Source organism: Hemitrygon akajei, chromosome 9 (assembly GCF_048418815.1).
Source record: "Hemitrygon akajei chromosome 9, sHemAka1.3, whole genome shotgun sequence".
Taxonomy (NCBI): Eukaryota; Metazoa; Chordata; class Chondrichthyes; order Myliobatiformes; family Dasyatidae; genus Hemitrygon; species Hemitrygon akajei.
Genome location: NC_133132.1, coordinates 82,923,430 through 82,944,657, shown reverse-complemented (window position 1 = coordinate 82,944,657; position 21,228 = coordinate 82,923,430). Strand labels below are relative to the sequence as shown.

The window sequence follows — 21,228 nt, the reverse complement described above, 5'->3', positions numbered from 1 at the left end:
AGCTGGCTGTGGCAATGAATTCCACAGACTCACTGCCCTCTGGCTTAAGAAATTCCACATCATCTCCAATCTAAATGGGCATCCTCCTTTTCTGAGGCTGTGCCCTCTGGTCTTGGACTCTCGCATTATGGGAGACGTCCTCTCCACAACCACTCTATCGAGGCCTTTCAACCATTCGATAAGTTAAGTTTCGATGAGGTTTCCCCTCATTCTTCTAAATTCCAGTGAGTACAAGCCCAGGCCATCAAACGCTCTTCATCTGATAACCCTTTCATTCCTGGAATCATTCTCGTGAACCTCCTCTGGACTCTCCCCAATGTCAGCACGTCCTTTCTTAGATAAGGAGCCCAAAACTGCTTACAACATGCCCGGTGAGACCTCATTAGTGCCTTATAAAGCCTCATATTACATCCATGCTTTTATATTCTAGTTCACTTGAAATGAATGCTAATATTGCATTTGCCTTCCTCACCACCAACTCAAACTGCAAGTTAACCTTTAGGGAATCCAACCACTGAGGTCAGGCTAACTGGCCTATAATTTCCTTTCTGCTGCCTTTCTTCCTACTTAAAAGATTCTTGCTTATGCCTCCGTAATCTCTTTATCCACTCACTTCTTTCACTGACACTCCTGAACATTCGGCATACTGCTAGCATCTTCCATATTAAAGACTGGTGAAAAATACTTATTCAGTTCATCTGCCATTTCTTTGTCCCGCATTACTACCTCTCCAGCATCATTTTCCAGTGGTCCAATATCTACTCTTGCCTTTCTTTACTTTTTATACATCTGAAAAACTTTTAGTATCCTTTTTGATACTGTTGGCTAGCTTACCTTCATTTTTCATCTTTTCCCTCTTTATGGCTTTTTAGTTGCTTTCTGTTCATTTTTTAAAATTTCCCAATCCTCTAATTTTCCACTAATTGTTGTTTAATAATATGCCCTCTCTTGCTTTTATGCTGGCTTTGACTTCCCTGTAAGTCACATTTGTGTCATCCTGTCTTTAGAATACTGCTTCTTTGGGATGTATCTATCTTGTACCTTCCAAAATGCTCCCAGAAACTCCAGTCATTGCTGTTCTGCCATCATCAGTGCTAGTGTCCCCTTTCAATCAACTTTGGCCAGTTCTTCACTCGTGCCTCTACAATTCACTATAATCCACTGCAATAATGATACATATATCTTAAGCTTCTGCCTCTCAAATTGCAGGGTGAATTTTATCATAGTATGATCACTACTTCCTAAGGGTTCCTTGACCTTTAGCTCCCTGATCAAAATTAATGCCTGTTCCAAAAGATTGACCTCCAATAGTGCAGTTTCCTCTGAGTACACTGATTTGAGGAAATTCAATCCTTCATCTTCTGTCAAAGTTACTGCTACTAAGCCAAGGAAGGACAAAATCTCAAGTATTTGAAGAGCATTTAAATGCTGAAATAGGAGGAAATTAGGATTTTACTAAATGGAAAAATTGAGGTGGGATGTGTCTTCCTCATTTATCATTATCTAGCAACCTGTTTCCTGGAATTATAAATAAATATGACATAAATTTCTCATTTGTTTAATTTCAGATGTTCTACAAATGATGGGCCGTGCAGGCAGGCCACAGTTTGATGACCAGGGAAAGGCTGTGATATTAGTCCATGACATTAAAAAAGATTTCTACAAAAAATTTCTGTATGAACCCTTCCCTGTTGAATCAAGGTGAGTTTTATGAAGGCAATAACAGCATATCATAGGACTGTGACATTTATTGTTTTATCCATAAGCTGTGCATTAAGTTAATCATTTCTTACGCTTATTTGTTTCTATGAAGGATATAATTCATTACCATTTTCTGTTCCAGTCTTTGAAACATTTCAGTAAAAGTCAAATTAAAGCTCCCCCTACTTTATCCAAACAATATACTTAAGCCCAACTGAAAAGAGCACAGTTACATTTTTATTGCCTGCACCAAACAGTTCCTATGGTCTCTCTGAGGGAGGCTATCATCTCATGAATACTTCAGGCCACAAATAACCAGGTTGATATCAGCAGAAAACAGTCCATACAGATGAGTTACATCCAGCAGAGAAAAGCTTTCTGTCATGTCATTTATTTTTGATTTAAAGCACATATCCCAAAGATAAAGGGACAACGTGTCATAAGGACCTTTTTCCTTGCACTCTAATCAAATTAACACAAGTCTCATACCAGACAATGTGGCCACACACCAAATGAATTAAAATAGTAGGCCAGAAAAAGGCCAAAGAATCCTGCTTTGTCATTTACTTCGTAAAGTTTGTTTTAATCTTGTTTTAAGGTAAAATTTGGTCATTTCTGGAATTTAACTAAATAAAACTAATAATTTTATGCTAGAATATTATCTGGAAACATACATAGTAAATTGTCACAATTAGATTTGAAAATAAGCCTGAAGGAGAATGAAAATAAAAGTAGCCAAATGAAAGTAGATTTTACAAAACATCTTAAATTTATTAAAGAATTTCTTGCATAATTGATGGTGTTGATCTTTGTATATTGTTATTGATAAATGAATACATATGGTTCATTTGCTCCTAACCCATTTCAGTTTTAATGTTAAGATAAAATTGAGGAATGTAATTTGTAAATATTGATTAAAATGATAAGCATTTATCAAATATTTTAGCCATTCAGACGTATAAACCACAGCTGGTAATTATGGTGATATTCATACAATACAGAGATTACCAGCCAACAATAGCATTTTTTATGAGTGTCATACCAAAATGATTGAAGAAATAGGAAATGTTTGCTGGCAAAAACATACCACCATACAGGAGACTCCCTTTGTTTTCAAGTTTAAGCAATGACAAAATCATCACGTTAAATCATTTGACCCCAAGCAAAAGCATTAATATTCTTTTTACCCTTCTTACATTTTCCACATTGCAGTTTATTGGAAGTCCTCTCCGACCATATGAATGCCGAGATTTCTGCTGGAACAATCTCATCCAAACAAGATGCAATGGATTATATTACTTGGACTTACTTTTTCCGACGCCTTATCATGAATCCCAGGTTAGTGATCGATTCATTTGACTTGATTAATTACTGTTTTTACCAGCCATATCAAATAAGGAATTGTATAGTGTTAACCACATCATACCCTGAAGCATTTTTGTCAGTTTTATTTAAAATACAAGTCTAGAAAGAACTTAAATTATAGAAATATAGAAAAGTTACAGCTTAGAAGGATTTGTCTTCCTGTGGAAAAATCCAATCAGTCACATTGTCACTTTCTTTCCAGATTGACTTTCTCAATTCCCTTAATTATGCATTCAATTTCATGTCAAAAGCCATATTTGAATTAATATCCATTACATTTTCAGATAGTGTTACCCCAGCCTTTATTCCCTGCTCATATACATGCCTCGCAACTGGAGCTATTGTTCAAGTAAAGAGTCTATTGAAATACTAAGGAGTGGTGGATCAGAAACTGGAATAGCCACTACATTTCTGACAATCATAGTGGTTTTGGAGGTGGATATCATGGGAAAGCAGTGGGATAGTCAGGGATCCTTTTTCCAAAGAAAAGCAGAAGTCGTTCCATGTAATAAGACATAGCTGACATCCACTTTGACATGCTCGCATGTTACGCAGAAGCAGATTCATGGATTTGGTAAGTTGGTCAGAAAGCATTGATTGTGATTAAGCACATTAACTATTTATTTACAAACATTGAGACACTCAGTCAGACATCCAAATCAATCAAGTATTTACGGTATCTAAGCCCACTGAGTTACAATGCTCAACATTGAACTTTTTTCAATAACATTTCTAACTCAAACAGCTACTTCATTGTTCGCCGCCCTCCCTAAAATTACACAACTACAACACTAAACATTCAACAAACAGGTACTTATCTAAGTGTGCATGCAGGCCCTCCTTTCTGCAGCACACTTTCCCAATGGTCCTTCAGCCATGGATGCAGCCCAGTCTGGGGGTTTGGGTAGCTCTTGCAAAGAGGGACCAAAGCTTTCGCACGCACTAAATTTATACCCCTGCGCCATGGCACAAAAGCCAACCAATGGGAGAGAGCTGTTGCATCCTTTGAACAGGCCATTTAGCAACTGGCATAGCAGGAGTGGCTTTCGGCTGGCATGTAAGTTAGCCTTTTGCAGTACAGCATATCTGTCACGACTTTGACTTCAAGCTCCATAAAAGTTCGTGGTACGAGGTCAGACACGGACAAAGTAACCTGCTCCTGATAGTCATTATTTTTCTCCTCTCAGCTGATTACCTCTTGAATAACATTTGGAAAAAGGTCATGCGAGCAACATGGGCAGTATGTTTTCTGGGAGAACTTCGATGCAGAGAGTAACTAACACAGTCAATCTGAGCTTGTCTTTACCAATCTATCAATACAGACCTATCTCTGATTTAATTGGTATTTCATATAACAGAGAAGGGAGCTAGAACATCATAATTGTGTTCATAATCATTGTGTCAGGAATCTCTTTCTCCTATTGGCTGTTTAATTGTCCATCATCATTCATGATTCTGCTTGACAGAATTGCAGGTATTTATGTGTTCTCCCTGTGGGAGTTGGCATGGTTTACTTGTAGGTTTCAAACTTGTGCTGCAATAGTTGCAATATGCGCTGCACCATGCGCTGCACCACCCTCTCATTTGGTTCCTATCTGGTTCTGGTTACATCTGACATTCACCTCCCCCCTAATGGTTCCCATTATCACCTCTTTTCCGTACCACCATCACCACCATTGTCTCTTTTGGTCATGAGATACTCATTCAGCTGTATTTCATGTGTTATGTATGCACTTGTATTTGATCCTTACCAACAAAATATGTACAATATCATTGGCCCTTTCTGCAAAAGCTGTCTTCTGACCATTTGCAAAATTTTCTATTTTTCAAATTTCCACTGGCAGCATTGATTTCTTTTGTCAAACCAGTCACTTACAGCTTGCATAATGGTGGATACATTGACTACAATCTGTTGCACCCATAATTGAGACCTCACCATTCCAAAGTAAAGTCATCATAAGTAGGATTCCTTTATTATGTCAATGTATGGGCAACTGGCAAATCTCTCATTATTGAGCAGAACCTTGACTACTTTCTCATCATTAACTACATTAACACATATTTGTAATAAGTTTGTTAGGGCTTCACACAATGAATTAAAGGTTTAATAAAAAGCTGGTGTACAGAACATGTGGACCATTTATTAATGTTTTATTAACCATCCATGCTTATTATTATGCACCTGGAGCAGATGTGTTAAACTTGTCTGTTAGACTATATTGCAGTTTTATGGCCAATTATGTATTCATTCTAATGAGATTGCCTAATTATTCATTTCATCACTGCTTTGTATGTATAACACAGACACAGTAATGAAAACAATATGTTTGAATTGTATTTTGAAATACTCAACAGACTTGCTGAATACAAAAACTATAAAATGCCAATAAAATGTTATTGGTGTATTTCATATTTTTTTCTTGAACTTCTGTGTCCCTTGCTTTCAATTCCCATTGAGTTGCAGTTCATTTTCAAAAAGGAACCTTCTATTTGAACTTCAACTCCTTCTCCCTGCATTCAAGTTTACAAAAAAAAATTTTGTTGGCAGACAGTTCTTCCTTTCTCAGGCTAACGTGTGCACTCCCTGTGCTCTACTACCATTTTTTGTATGTCAAAAACTGCTAAATGTAAAGGGTCGCTTTACATATTACCACAAACTTTTGAAAGGTTGGTGATTATCAATGATAATTTTTTGTTAGATTTATTTCTCTTCTTTTGACTATTTCATTTGTGATGGATGAGTGCTTTTGAGGAATAAAAACCTGATAAACAGAAATTTCATATCTTTATTTTCAAAGTAAAACCTCACATTCCAGGTCAATTATATTCAGCAGGTAAGGGAGCATCTGTGGAGAAAGAGCAGGTTACCTTCAATGGTTATGACCTGAAATTATATCTCTGTTTATTTCTCCATAGATACTGTCTAACTTGCTGATTGTCTTGCATTTCCTAGATTTATTTTACATTTGTAGTATCTGCACTTTTTTTTGTTGTTCACCTCACTTTGCATTCCTGGTGTTCTCTTCTCATGTTTTAACTCTTAATAGATCTGGTTTGAGACTTGTGTTATTATAGTAATATAACAGCCCATCACAAGCTACATGATTGTATGTGAGCATACCTCTGGCTTCCACACTCTGCTGCCCACAATGCTTGACAGATTTCTAGTTCTCTTTAAGAACTCGACATTAAAGCTTTGAAATGTAACATCCATTTCTTCCTTTCTCTCCCAGACTCTACCATTCATTTTATTCCACTGCATCTTGCAGGATACTTTGAATCAATGAAAACTATCCAGATCCCAGTTTCTCTTGTGAGCATGATTTGCCTACTTTAGCTGAGGTTGTGCTTCCTACTGCAATTATTCTTCAAGTAATATAAATCGTAATCCTACAATTTGTTATCTCTATTTGATGTCTAAAAGAGTGCCATCTCTACACCACAGATAATACTGTTCATAGTTTTATAGGTACATTTGAAATTTTGATTATATATGTTCATGACACCTTAGGGAGTTGTTGCTGTTTCCCGGAAGGCTACTAATGGAAGTTAGCCAGTCTATCCCATGTGCTAGCAGCTATTAGTATAAAACTGCCTCTGATTTTGACTCCTCTCATGGGACAAGTAATTATTGTGTTCAAACAGGCTATAATTCTGATCCTGCTGGCTCTCTGAGTACGCCCCCAGCTATTAAAATCATTTAACATCTCAGCACCTGTTAACAGCAGTGTAAATATTCAACCCTGCTTGTATGCAGGTTATGAGCCTTATGCTAGGGAACCCTGTGAGGCTGGTCTTTTAAATTGAAGCCTTTGACAACTCAATTACTCTGTTACTAGGGTGTATAATAAAATGTCTATTTAAAGGGAGTGATAAGACAAGTCAATTAGACTGCTGCTCTGGTGTTCAATGAAACAGCTGTCTAAAGGGACAGGATAGATTACTGCTAAAATGGAGAACAACAGGTAAATAGTCTTTGAAGGCTGAGATTGCTGATGGATCCACTTATGATTATTCTTGGTATTAAACTTAGCAAAAAATTCAAAATTCAACCAGTCAAGGTGAAACATTTAACTAAATGTATTTCCCTGTTGTTCAGTAAATGATACTGTACCTGCCTTATGGAATATTTTGATTGCTTTTCCCTGCCATTTTCATTCCTTGCTTACAGTTCTCTCCATCTGAACCATCTTTCAATTTCTGCCAAGTGGCAAATGTTCATGTTTACATTTTTTCCAATAGCCATCTTCCTATCTCCAAGTCAACAGTCTAATGTTCAAATTGCACAAATAAATTTAAATAATTTTGCAACACAGGGTGAAGTTCAATTTGCTTCATTCCATTACCAGCCTCCTTCATTGATTGTTGGGTTCTGAAATTCAGTCGTATCGCCAGACACCAATCACAAAAATTTCACTTAACTGTCTCATTTTCCTTCAGGCCCTTTCCCGCTCCTTGAATCCCTTTTCTTCAACACTGAACACCCTTTTTCTAAAGACTCAGCATTCACTGAACCCTGTGTTCAGAATTCCAACCATCTCTCCATTTGTAGAAATACTAACATTCTGTATCAGCTCCACTTCTGATAATCAAAGTTCGAAACTTTCTCATCAATACTCTTCTGATAAGCCTAGCAGTGACAAGCTATGCAAATGTGATTTATGAAACTATCCTTCATCATGCTGTTCAACCTCAGTAGTGTCTGAAATGCGCAGCTGTCCTTTTGGCCAACCTCGAATACATTGCAGTAGGCTGATTGTATTCTTATCTGTTCCAGCATTATTAATATAGTGCTGGATTATCATCCATGATGCACATTGCTTCAATACATCCCAAACCTGATTCTCTTTGATTCATTGTTAATATACCACTCTTGAGCACAGTTAGCTCTACTGATTTAGTAATATTGTGTTACATTTTGATTTTATAATCAAATAACATTTTATTTATATTAATTAACTAGATAAATCTAAATTTATGGGAAACATGGCTTTCACAAGAAAATGGATATCTTCACTTCTCATTCTTGCCACTTCCCCATATGCTGCCTTATACTCAACTGAAAAATGGAATAATCAATATTAGTAGTTGTAGTCAGGAGCAATGGGGAAAAATAAGCAAGTGGGAAGTGAGCAGACAAAAAGTAAATTTTTACTCAAGACATATTAGCTGACACTAAATAACAGAAGGGAAAAAACTGCTTACTATCTGTGAATTTGCAGTGTTACGTATCCCGTAACTGGATCACTTACCAGCAAAGATAGAGAGGTCCGCTGAAGTCTGATGGTACCATTTTTAAACGTTTTTATTTATAAAGGGGCCCAAAAGTAAGGTTAATACAAACATTCAGATAACATACGTCGTCAATACTCAATCTAAAGCGCAGGTATAGTAATAATCAATAAGAAATAAGCTCTGTCGTTGTCTAGGGGTAAGGTATATATTGTCCGCTGTATATCTAAAAGTCTCTTGCGTTCACTGCAGTTCCACCAGCTGCCGTCTTTTGGGGTGTCGCGGTGGTGCACTTTTGTTGGAGAGAGAGAGATAGAGATTGAATGAAACAGTTACCCGGTGGGTTTTTCCAACCTTTATGAGTTCGATCCGTCGGAGTCTCGTTGGGGAATGGTCGCTCACTTGTGGCCTCTCCTGTAGCTAAAGCCGTTTTTCCGTGGTGAGGTCGCCAATCCCAGGCAAGGAAAAGACGCACACGAACCCCCCCACCGGCTGTCGCTATTAAACGCTGTCACAGGATTTCTAGCGTGTCCTCTGGTGCGTCTCGGGGGCCGTCTTTACAACCCCTCTTTTATCTGAACTCACGGGGTCTCAGATGTCAATCAGGTTGGGATGATGCAATCTCTCTCCGTCTCTCCACCCACGTTGCCCTGAGGGTATACACGTAGTACAGTTCCCAATTCACAAAGGTGTCTCCACGGGACAATGACCACAGTCGCCAGCTTTTGCCTCGCCGTGAAACGAGGGACACCACACGTGTCTTTCTCTTCTCTTGGGTCATTGACCCCCCCCCCCCCCTTCACTAGGGCTCTTGCGATTCTCACAAAGGAGGGGGCTGGGGTCATAACAGCAGCATATTACTTGCTGAAGAATCTATTCCTGTCCAGTTTGCAGACAGGGGCTGAGAAATTGCCTGGTGTAATTCTGAGAAGAATGGTTGTAAGTAAGTTTAATCTGGTGTACAGCAGCTGTTTATATTATTTATTTATTTAGATACAGTGCGGAATGGGCCCTTCTGACCATTCAAGCCACTCCGCCCAACAACCCCCAATTAATCCGAGCCAAATCACGGGACAGTTTACAAGAATCATTTAACCTACTAACCTGTATGTCTGGACTATGGGAGGAAGCCGGAGCACCTGGAAAAAACCTACACGTACAGGCTCCTTACAGACAATGTCAGAATTGAACTCGAAGCTAACTACTATGCCACAGTGGCACCCAAATTTCCTTTCTTTGACTTTCCATATGAGTTTTCATTAGCACCAAGACATTTTTTTCCATTGTAAACCTCAACCTAGTGATGTCAACAGTAAGAGAGGCCCAAAATTTGATTCCGGTGTAATTTTCAACCATAGCAATTTAAAAAGGACTAGTTGCTGCTTACAAAATGGGCCATGTTTCCCCATGGTTAAAACACATTTTTGGCTTTGCTGAAATTTTAAATGCGGAATCCATATGTGCTTGTATTACTTTGCCTATTGAGGTCAAGGTCACTAACACTTTGAGTTTCATACATACAGTACTGTGCAAAAGTCTTAGGCACCCCAGCTATATATATGTGCTTAAGCCTTTTGCATATTACTGTATGGGATCATTCCCAGTTGCTCAGTTGATCTGATCACATTTCACCTTTTGCACCAGCAGAATAGGCTGCTTACATCCAGACCAATTAAGTGCAGGCCCAGGCTAAGAAAGCTCAATCTTGATTTACTGTTACTAATTCTCACCAGTCTTCTCTAACAGGCTCAACATTATGTGCAGGAAGATAAGATTATTTTGGATTGGCACCATTGTTTTGCACAGACATCATGGATAGAGTGACCTGTCCCTATGCTGTTTTTGTTTCAGTGTTCAATTTGAGAAAATGAGAATTTCTTCTGGTACATTTCTTCTTCTGCAGCCTTTTACCTCTTCCGCCATCACCTCCCAGCTTCTTGCATCATCCCACCTCCCCCTCCCCCAACTACCCACCTTCCCCCTCACCTAGTTTCACCTATCACCTACTAGCTTGTACTCCTTCCCCTCCCCCACCTTCTTATTCTGGCTTCTGCCCCCTTTCCAGTTCTGATGAAGGTCTTAACCAGAAACATCATCTGTTTATTCCCTTCCGTAGATGCTGCCTGGCCATCTGAGTTCCTCAAGCATTTTGTGTGTTGCTCAAAAAGTAGATGGTGGTGAACAGTTCTAAGAAACTTGCCTGTGGCTAATACATTGTGACTTAATAAATGAATCATACTTATGAATGAATTAATGGCTGACACATTGTAATATAATTAATAAATCCTACTTTCCAATGAATTTTTTCAGAAAGGTCTGACCTGATTGGAGATCAACAGTGTGTGGTGGTAAATACATCTGCAAACCCTAACCCAATACCAAAATAAATTGGCATCACTTTTGACCATTTACTAACTCGTGGCAACATTTTCAGAATGTTAAGCTAGGTTGAAGACAAGATTGAATCTCAAACAGAAAGTGTGTACATCACATGGTACTGTGATCCATCATGTTATTCACTGTTTGGCTTTTCCCTGTTGACCCAATAGCAACCTCTGAATGTAGCTTAGCAGGTGTCAAACCGTCAAGGTAGATGGCTATCTCTAAGAAGCCATGAGGATCTTTATCCTACCTGCTTTAAGCTCACTCTTGATCATAATTCTTTTAAATTTATAATTTTGAGATTGTAGAATGGAGGGTGTCATACACTTACATGTTATTGACAAAACATTTGCTGGATTTAATAAGAATAAGCACACTTTTGACAGTTTCACTTCTATTATTGTTTTTGAGTTAATTAATAGTAGCCTTTGGAACACAGCTACAGCAGAATTTGATACCACAGTAAACTCTAGGGATGAAACCTGCAAATATCCTGATCTGCATAAGCCCATTAAACATTGAATAACATAACTCAACAGCAAATGCTTGTATATTTTTATTTTCAGTGTGCTGCTTTGTTTCAAAATCCCTTGTATTTAGCTACTGTGGGTTTTTTTAACTTTGGTTTCACCCCACAGATTTTTAAATGCAGTGGTCAATACAAATTTTTACAATGCTGGACTCGATAAAGTAATGTGAACAAATTCCTTGGAATTCAAAGGATCACCTCGATACACCCATAAAATGTCAAGAAAGAAAATAAGATTGTATATATTGATAGTGCTGGTAAAAGTAATTGAAAATTCTAACCCAGCTCAAGTGCAAAATCAGAACAGATTGTTAACTCAAGAAACATGGCAATCATTTTGCCAGTTCCAGCAGCTTTTGGACCATTGCAAGAGACTCTTTCGAGATAATGATAATAGTATTTCTGGAAAAGTGTCTTTGTTTTTTTTTGTTAACTTATGTGATTAACATTAGCATTGTAAGTTCTTTGGGATGTCATTGAGAAAAGACTGAACAAAATTTTCCAAAAAGACATATATAATATATTTAAAAATAATGGAACATACCTGCTTATTTTACTGCTTCTGTTTTATAGTTATTATAATTTGGATGATATTAACCATAACAACATGAACAAATATCTGTCCAACCTCGTGGAAAGATCTCTTTCAGATCTAGAATCTTCCTACTGTATTTCAGTGGGGGAGGTAAGTTTATTTTATACAATTTATCTTTAAGTTCTGTGATATCTTTTTTCCAAGTACAGTGGATTAATTGGGACACATCGGGACCATTACATTTTGGCCCATTAAAGCAGCCTGCCACAATTAACCAAAGTTTCATGGAAATAGTTAAAAAGATATAAAAAAAGACAAACTAAGTAACCAGTGATGTAATAAAATGAAATACTGAACAAATTAAAACTCTACCAAAACTACTACAGTTATATAAAACTGTGTGTTAGTTCCTAATAGTTAACAACGAAGAAATTAATCCAGTATACACTGCCATGTTCTGTGGATTGACTGTAAATGAACAAAATCAGCGCAGACACCTGGTGCATAAATGGACTGCCTTCACACAATGCTTTTGATGATTGCATCTTCCTCATTTTCTTTTTCATTGCAACATTGAAGATGATTGTCAATATCTTCAAATTCTTAGTCGTTCCTAACATATTAAAGTGGTGAAATCATTTCATTTTCACTCTCAGCCGTTTCTGGCATCTCCAAGCCTGATTGCTTGAAACCACAGTGAGCAAAACAGTTCTGAATTATCTTGCTGTCCACTACTCGCTAACTAACAGTGACAAAAATCACGACTTTGTGAACCCAAGCACATACAAGTGACACTATTTAAAAACCATTCATTCCAGGCATGGTCAAACAGCCACACAAGTGAACAGGTCTGACTCCAGTTGGAAACTGTTTGGCAACAGTCTCTTGTCCCAATTAAGCAGCATAGTGTCTCAAAAAACGAAGGAAATTCTGGCTATCTGCTCGAATTGTCTTTGGTCTTCAAGGGTTGTCCCGATTAGCGGCTACCCTGGTTAACTGATAGCCCAATTAATCAGAATTCACTGTACCTTCATTTCATGTTTTAAAGACAGAGATTTAATTGGGAATTTAGACTTCAGATTTAGAGATACAACACAGTAACAGGCCCTTCTGGTCCATTTAACTCATGCCACCCATTTGAACTCATGTGACCAATTAACTTATTAATTCTTATATCTTTGGACTATGGGAGGAAACCCACTTGGTCACTGGCAGAACATACAATCTCCTTATAGGCAGCAGCAGAATGAAACAGGCCTCACTGGCTTTTTAATAGCATTATGTTAACTGCTATGCTTCCTTGTTACTCCAAAATATGTGTGTCCTTCCTGTCTGCCATTTTGGACTGCAGTAAACAAGAAACAATCTTCACTCCTACTCTTGAAAAAGACATCTATGTGTAAATCTAGGATTTCTTCAGTGTTCCTCTCCAAAATACTGGTACCAATAACATAGGAAGGAAAAGCAAAGAGGTCCTGAAAAGAGAATTTAGAGAGCTAGGTAGAAAGACGAGAAGCAGGAACTACAAAGTAGTAATTACTGGATTGCTGCCTGTGCCATGCATCAGTGAGGGCAGAAACGGGATAATTTGTTGGATTAATGCATGGCTAAGAAACTGATGCAGGGGGCAGGGCTTCAGGTTCTTCGATCATTGGGATCTCTTCTGGGGAGGTATGACCTGTTCAAAAGTGACAGGTTGCACCTGAACCTGAGGGGGACCAGTATTCTCACGGACAGGTTTGTTAAAGCTTTTAGGCGGATTTAAACATACTTGGCGGGGTGGGGTGGGGAGAGATGAGAGCCAGAGTGAAGGGACTCGGGATAGGACGGATGGTAAAAATGTGAAGGTAGCATGCAGTCAGACTATCAGGAAGAGCAGGTAAATGATAGGACAGAATTGCAGCCAGCAGGGTAAATATCAGTGCATGAGTGATGTAGAATCAAAAAGGGTAGCAAATACAAAGTATTATATCTTAATGCTCGGTGTATTAAGAAATAAGGTGAATGATTTTGTTGCACTATTACAGATCTCTGGTATGATGTGGCCATCACTGAATAGTGGCTGAAGGATGGTTGTAGTTGAGAGCTGAATATCCAAGGTTACACGTTATATCAGAGGGATAGGAAGATAGACAGAGTGGGTGGCATGTTTCTGCTGGTAAAGAATGTTATCAAATCAGTAGAAAGATATGACATAGGATCAGAAGATGTTGAATACTTGTGGATTGAGTTAAGCAACTACAAGTATGAAAAGACCCTGATGGCAATTAAATGCAGGCCTCCCAGCAGTAGATCAGATGTAGACCACAGATTACAATAAGAAATAGAAAAGGCATGTCGAAAGGGCAAAGTTAAGATAATCATAGGAGATTTCAACATGCAAGTCAATTGGGAAAATCAGGCTGGTAATGGATCTCAAGAGAGTGAATGCCTACGAAATAGCTTTTTAGAGCAGTTTGTCACTGAGCCTATTAGGAGATCAGCTACACTGAATTGGGTGTTACGTAATGAATCAGAGGTGATATGGGAGCTAAAGGTAAGAGTCAGTGATCACAGTAAAGTCTGAGGTAGTGATATTTCAGTGGAGAAAAAAGGAAATTATAGTGGTATGAGATCGGAGTTAGCCAAAGTAAGTTGGAAAGAGCTGCTGGCAGGGATGACAGCAGAGCCAAAATGGCGTGAGTTTCCAGATGTAGTGGCCATTACAGAGCTTTGGCTGGCACCAGGGCAGGAATGGATTCTCAATATTCCTGGATTTCAGTGTTTTAAGAGGGATAAGGGAAGAAGGGTGGCATTTCTGGTCAGGGATACTATTACAACTACAGAAAGGGTGGGTAATGTAGCAGGATCCTCTTTTGAGTCAGTACAGGTGGAAGTCAGGAACAGGAAGGGAGCCAGTTACTCTATTGGGAGTATTCTATAGGCCCCCTGGAAGCAGCAGAGATACCGAGGAGCAGATTGGAAGGCGGATTTTGGAAAGGTGCAAAAATAACAAGGTTGTTATCATGGATGACTTTAACTTGATTGATTGGCACCTGATTAGTTCCTGTGGTTTAGACGGGGCAGAGTTTGTTAAGTGTGTCCAGGGGGATTCCTGTCACAGTATGTTGACAGGCCAACTAGGGGAATTGCCATACTAGATCTAGTATTAGGTAACGAACCAGGTCAGGTCACAGATCTCTCAGTGGGTGAGCATCTGGGGGACAGTGACCACTGCTCCCTGGCCTTTAGCATTATCATGGAAAAGGATAGAATCGGAGAGGACAGGAACATTTTTAATTGGGGAAGGGCAAATTATGAGGCTATAAGGCTAGACTTTGCGGTCGTGAATTGAGATGATGTTTTTACAGGGAAATGTACTATGAACATGTGGTCGATGTTTAGGGATCTCTTGCAGGATGTTAGGGATAATTTTGTCCCAATGAGGAAGATAAACAATGGTAGGGTGAAGGAACCATGGGTGACAAGTGAGGTGGAAAATCTAGTCAGGTGGAAGAAGGCAGCATACGTGAGGTTTAGAAAGCAAGGATCAGATGGGGCTATTGAGGAATACAGGGTAACAAGGAAGGAGCTTAAGGGGCTGAGGAGAGTAAGAAGGGGGCATGAGAAGGCCTTGGCGAGTAGGGTAAAGGAAAATCCCAAGGCATTCTTCAATTATGTGAAGAACAAAAGGATGACAAGAGTGAAGGTAGGACTGATTAGAGATAAAGGTGGGAAGATGTGCCTGGAGGCTGTGGAAGTGAGTGAGGTCCTCAATTAATACTTCTCTTCAGTATTCATCAATGAGAGGGAACTTGATGACGGTGAGGACAATATGAATGAGGTTGAAGTTCGGGAGCATGTTGATATTAAGGGAGAAGAGGTGTTGGAGTTGTTAATATACATTAGGATTGATAAGTCCCCAGAGCCTGATGGAATATTCCCCAGACGAGGGAAGAGATTGCTGATCCTCTGGCTAGGAAATTTATGTCCTTGTTGTCCACGGGAGTGGTACCAGAGGATTGGAGGGAGGCAGATGTTCAAAATAGTAGGGATAGTCCAGGTAATTATAGACCAGTGAACCTTACGTCTGTGGTGGGAAAGCTGTTGGAAAAGATTCTTAGAGATGGGATCTAGGGGCATTTAGAGAATCATGGTCTGATCAGGGACAGTCAGCATGGCTTGTGAAGGGCAGATTGTGTCTAACAAGCTGGTTAGAGTTCTTTAAAGAGGTGACCAGGCATATAGATGAGGGTAGTGCAGTGGATGTGATCTACATGGATTTTAGTACGGCATTTGATAAGGTTCCACATGGTAGGCTTATTCAGAAAGTCAGAAGGCATAGGATCCAGGGAAGTTTGGCCAGGTGGATTCAGAATTGGTTTGTCTGCAGAAAGCAGAGGGTCGTGGTGGAGGGAGTACATTCGGATTGGAGGGTTGTGACTAGTGGTGTCCCACAAGGACCGGTTCTGGGATCCCTACTTTTCGTGACTTTTACTAACGACCTGGATGTGGGGGTAGAAGGGTGGGTTGGCAAGTTTGCAGGCGACACAAAGGTTGGTGGTGTTGTGGATAGTGTAGAGGATTGTTGAAGATTGCAGAGGGACATTGATAGGATGCAGAAGTGGGCTGAGAAGTGGCAGATGGAGTTCAACCCGGAGAAGTGTGAGGTGGTTTACTTTGGAAGGACAAACTCCAAGGCAGAGTACAAAGTAAATGGCAGGATACTTGGAAGTGTGGAGGAGCAGAGGATTCTGGGGGTACATGTCCACGGATCCTGAAAGTTGCCTCACAGGTAGATAGGGTAGTTAAGAAAGCTTATGGGGTGTTAGCTTTCATAAGTCGAGGGATAGAGTTTAAGAGACGCGATGTATTGATGCAGCTCTATAAAACTCTGGTTAGGCCACACTTGGAGTACTGTGTCCAGTTCTGGTCACCTCACTATAGGAAGGATGTGGAAGCATTAGAAAGGGTTCAGAGGAGATTTACCAGGATGCTGCCTGGTTTAGAGAGTATGCATTATGATCAGAGATTAAGGGAGCTAGGACTTTACTCTTGGAGAGAAGGAGGATGAGAGGAGACATGATAGAGGTATACAAGATATTAAGAGGAATAGATAGACAGCCAGCGCCTCTTCCCCAGGGCACCACTGCTCAATACAAGAGGACGTGGCTTTAAGGTGAGGGGTGGGAAGTTCAAGGGGGATATTAGAGGAAGGTTTTTTACTCAAAGAGTGGTTGGTGCGTGGAATGCACTGCCTGAGTCAGTGGTGGAGGCAGATACACTAGTGAAATTTAAGAGACTACTAGACAGGTATATGGAGGAATTTTAAGTGGGGGGATATATGGGAGACAGGATTTAGGAGTCGGCACAATATTGTGGGACGAAGGGCCTGTAATGTGCTGTGCTATTCTGTGTTCTGTGTTTTATGTTAAAATGAGGAAGGTGCAGGATAGATATATTCCAAAAACAAAGAAATAATTAAATGGCAAAATAGTAGAACCGTGGCTGGCAGGGGAAGTCAAAGCTAATGTAAAAGCAAAAGAGAGGGCATACAACAAAGCAAAAATTAGCAGGAAGATAGGATTGAGGAGCTGTTCAAAACCTACAGAGAGCAACTGAAAGAATCATTAGGAGAGAAAAGATGAAATATGAAAGCAAGCTAGCAAATAGTATCAAAGTGGATAGTCACAAACAAGAAAATCTGCAGATGCTGGAAATCCGAGCAACACACACAAAATGCTGGAGGAACTCAGCAGGCCAGGCAGCATCTGTGGAAAAAACTATAATTGACATTTCGGGCCAAAACCCTTTGGCAGGACTGGAGAAATAAAGCTGAGGAGTAGATTTGAAAGGTGAAGGGAGGGGAGAGAGAAGTGCAGGGCGATAGGTGGAACTTGGAGGGGGAGGGATGAAGCAAAGAGCTATAGGAAGTTGATTGGTGAAAGAGACAGAAGAACATGGAAGAAAGAAGAAAGGGGAGCAGAGGAGCACCAGAGGGAGGAGATGGGCGGGCAAGAAGATGAGAGAGGGACAAGGGGACAGGAAATGGTGAAGGAGTGGGGGGGTGGATGCACTACTGAAAGTTTGAGAAATCAATGTTTATGCCATCAGGTTGGAGGCTAACCAAACGGAATATAAGGTGTTTCTCCAACCTAAGTATGGCCTTATATCAACAGTGGAGGAGGCCACGAATGGACTTATCGGAATCCACTCCCTCACCCTTTCACAATTTGCCATCCCCTTGTCCCTCTCTCATGTTATCTCCTTGCCCGCCCATTGCCTCCCTCTGGTGCTCTGGTGCTTTCACAATTTCCCATCCTCAGGGATGCCTAGGACAAGAGTGCACAGCCTCAGGATAGAGGGACATCTATTTAAAACAGATGCGGAGTAATTTCCTTAGCCAGAGGGTAGTGAATTTGTGGAATTTATTACCGTAAGCAGCTGTGGAGGCTAGGTCATTGGGTGTATTTAAGGCAGAGCTTAATCAGTTCTTAATTGGGCACAGCATCAAAGGTTACAGGGAGAAAACCAGATAGTGGGGCTGAAGAGGGGGATAAAAAGGGGTCAGCCATGATTGACTGGTGGAACAGACTTAGTGTGCCAAATGGCCTAATTCTGTTCCTATATCTCATAGTCTTATGGTCTAAGGAACACCCGCAAGAAAAATCAATTGAATTTGGAGTTAGGAAGAGGAGGGATATTGCAGTGCCTATCCCAGACTCGTATCTCCTTCTCTCTCTTCTGCAACTGTTTATGGGAAATAAAGTATACTGACACCTGCCCCTGCATATCTCTATTTCTCAGCAAGGCCACTACTAGTTAGTGTGCTATTTACCTTTCCTATTCCCTCACCCCTCCGCCCAACAATTTCTCCATGTGCTTTACTCAGCTCAATGTCCAATGGCCATTTGTGTGTGGGAGCAGCAGTGCACCATAGCTTGTCTGATTAATAAGCTTTAAGATTTCCTCTCATGTTGGACTGCCAAGTTCTTAACCTGGTTAGTCAAAGTGTGACCGTAAGGAGTGACCGTTTCATAGCTACTGAGGCAAACGCGAAGGAGGAAGAGGTTCTGTTTGCTTTTGTCCTAAGATTAATTCCCCTTAAGTTGAAACACCTTTCTTTTCAATATGTACCTTATCAAGTCCCGTTAGAATCTTTTTTTTTAATAAGATCCCATATATGACCGGCCTACTGAATCACTCCTCATACTGCAGCCTTTCACATCAGGATCAACAATAAATCTGCTTCAAATGTATGTATCTTTCTTAAATAAAATGTATGCTCTCACCATTGCCCTGTGCAGTTAGTAATTTTTGTATTCCATCTTCCTTTCAGTGGAGGCCAACATTTTATTTACCTTCCTAATATTGCTGCACCTTAATGCTAACCTTTAGTGTTTCCCTAGATATCTGGAACATGACACCAGTGGAAGTGGTAAAATTAGGTACAATTATTATGTTTAAGAGGTGTTTAGACAGACACATAAATACATCTATATAATACCAAAACTCTCATGCTCTGTCTGTCTGTTTGTGACCTCCAGTTAGCGCAAACGGTGCATTACAGCGGCACTATTTTTGGCTAAATCGGCTTAAAATGCGCTAATTTACAGAATGCAGGCAAAATTCAGGGTTATACATTTGTATAAAATCGTTCATTCGCCAAAATCAACTGCCCCGTTTCGACCCAAGAGCCAATCTGCCATCATGGAAATCAGGACACAACACCAAGACGCATGCGCATGGCCAGCCGCAGTAGCGGCTCGCGATGCTCACAGAGCCAATTCCACCTTTGAGTGATTGGGCAATTTTTGCAGTGAATAGAAAAGACAAAATCCCACAGTTTTTGATAGGCAGATATATCGGGCCCTCTGAAGGTGTAGTAGGGTCGATACTTGGATTTCCAATTCACGAGAGGGAACCAGCCGTTGTTCGCCTTCAAGTGCACCTTCCCCAACAGCATCAATTATTCTTTCGAGATAATGCTGCTGTGCAATTGAATAATTATATGTCAAGAGCCACTTTAACAGAATTATGAATCTTTACACTCGCGATCCATTTGCAAGAACCCTGTACTATGCGGATATTCCCAGATTCTATACTTGGACTAATAAGAGATGGGAAAGAAGGAGAATGGGGAAAGGAGTGAAGGAGTACTCCGGGATTTTTGAAGCAAATGTTCTGGGTCGAGTGTATACCGTTTCTCCACGAAGTGGTGACCTCTACTATTTAAGGCGACTTCTTCATCACATAAAGGGACCAGTATCTTTCGAATAATTGAAAACACATGATGGTGATACACTTCCGTCATTCAAAGACGTCTGCAGAGAGAACAAGAATGCCCAGAGCAATGAGAGATTTGTTTGTTGTCTTGCTAACAAACACTGAAATTAACAATCTACAGCAATTATGGATCCGGTTCAAGAATACAATGTCTGAAGATTTCTTACAAATGGAGAGGAGAACTACCGGTATTAATGATCCTAATATCATCGATGAGAGGCATCATGGACAAACTCTTCTGTATTTCCAAGAGAAACTTGAGAACTTGGGCAAAACACTTGAAGAATATAACTTGCCAACACCAAAAAACGGTACAATTACTCAAAGTGCTGGCAATCTGGAATTACTGCGTGAACTGCAATACAGCAGAGATGAACAACAGGAAATTGTTTCACAGAAGGAGCCCCTATTGAATAATGAGCAAAGAGAAGTATATGAATATGTGTGTGACTGCTTGGAAAGTAATCTCTCTTCAATGATTTTCATTGATGCACCAAGAGGAACAGGCAAGACATTTATCATCAACTTGATCCTTGTTAAAGTTAGGGGAGAAGGAGGTGTTGCTATTGCTGTAGCATCATCAGGTATTGCAGCAACATTGATGCCTGAAGTAGGACAGCGCATTCAAGATTCAAAATACCCCTCAAAGTCAATGAAGATGCCCTTTGTAACATCGATAAAAACACCAATACTGCAAATTTACTCCAAAATGTGAGGCTTATTGTCTGGGATGAGTGCCCCATGATTAGGAGGGAGAGCTTCAAAGTGGTGGACCGGACCCTTTGTGATGTATGCAGCAAGAATGAGGGCTTTGGGGATATTTTAACCATTTTCTGTGGCGATTTCCGTCAGCTTCTACCAGTTGTGAAAGATGGAAATGATGCTGATGTAGAGAATTCATGCAATAAAAAATCCTCCTTATGGAGAAGCTTCATCAAGTTTCATTTGAAGAGAAACATGCGATTGAGTGAAGGAGAAGGATGATATTTTGAGTTCTTATTGGATGTTGGAGAAGACAAGATTGAGGAAAAATGAAAATGATGAAATCGAATTACCTGAAGATATGATTCTGCCAGCAAAAACTATGGAAGAATGCATTGATTTCATCTACCCGACATTCGACAATCCTGCAGAACTGTTCTTGAGGCATTCTATCTTGGTTCCTCTCAATGAAATGATGCGAAAAATAAACTTCACATGCATTAGGCGCTTCCCTGGA

The 21,228-nt window shown here is 39.9% G+C and overlaps 1 protein-coding gene across 2 annotated transcripts in view; it reads left to right on the top strand.

Moving 5' to 3' along the window:
• The window catches only part of ascc3 (activating signal cointegrator 1 complex subunit 3), a 360,447-nt gene that overhangs the window by 255,225 nt on the left and 83,994 nt on the right, over positions 1-21,228 (top strand). For both annotated transcript variants that reach the window (XM_073056467.1, XM_073056468.1), the window contains exons 33-35: positions 1,569-1,701; positions 2,914-3,039; positions 11,783-11,894. In XM_073056467.1, the coding sequence (XP_072912568.1) occupies positions 1,569-1,701; positions 2,914-3,039; positions 11,783-11,894 (371 nt within the window). The remainder of the gene's footprint in view (positions 1-1,568; positions 1,702-2,913; positions 3,040-11,782; positions 11,895-21,228) is intronic.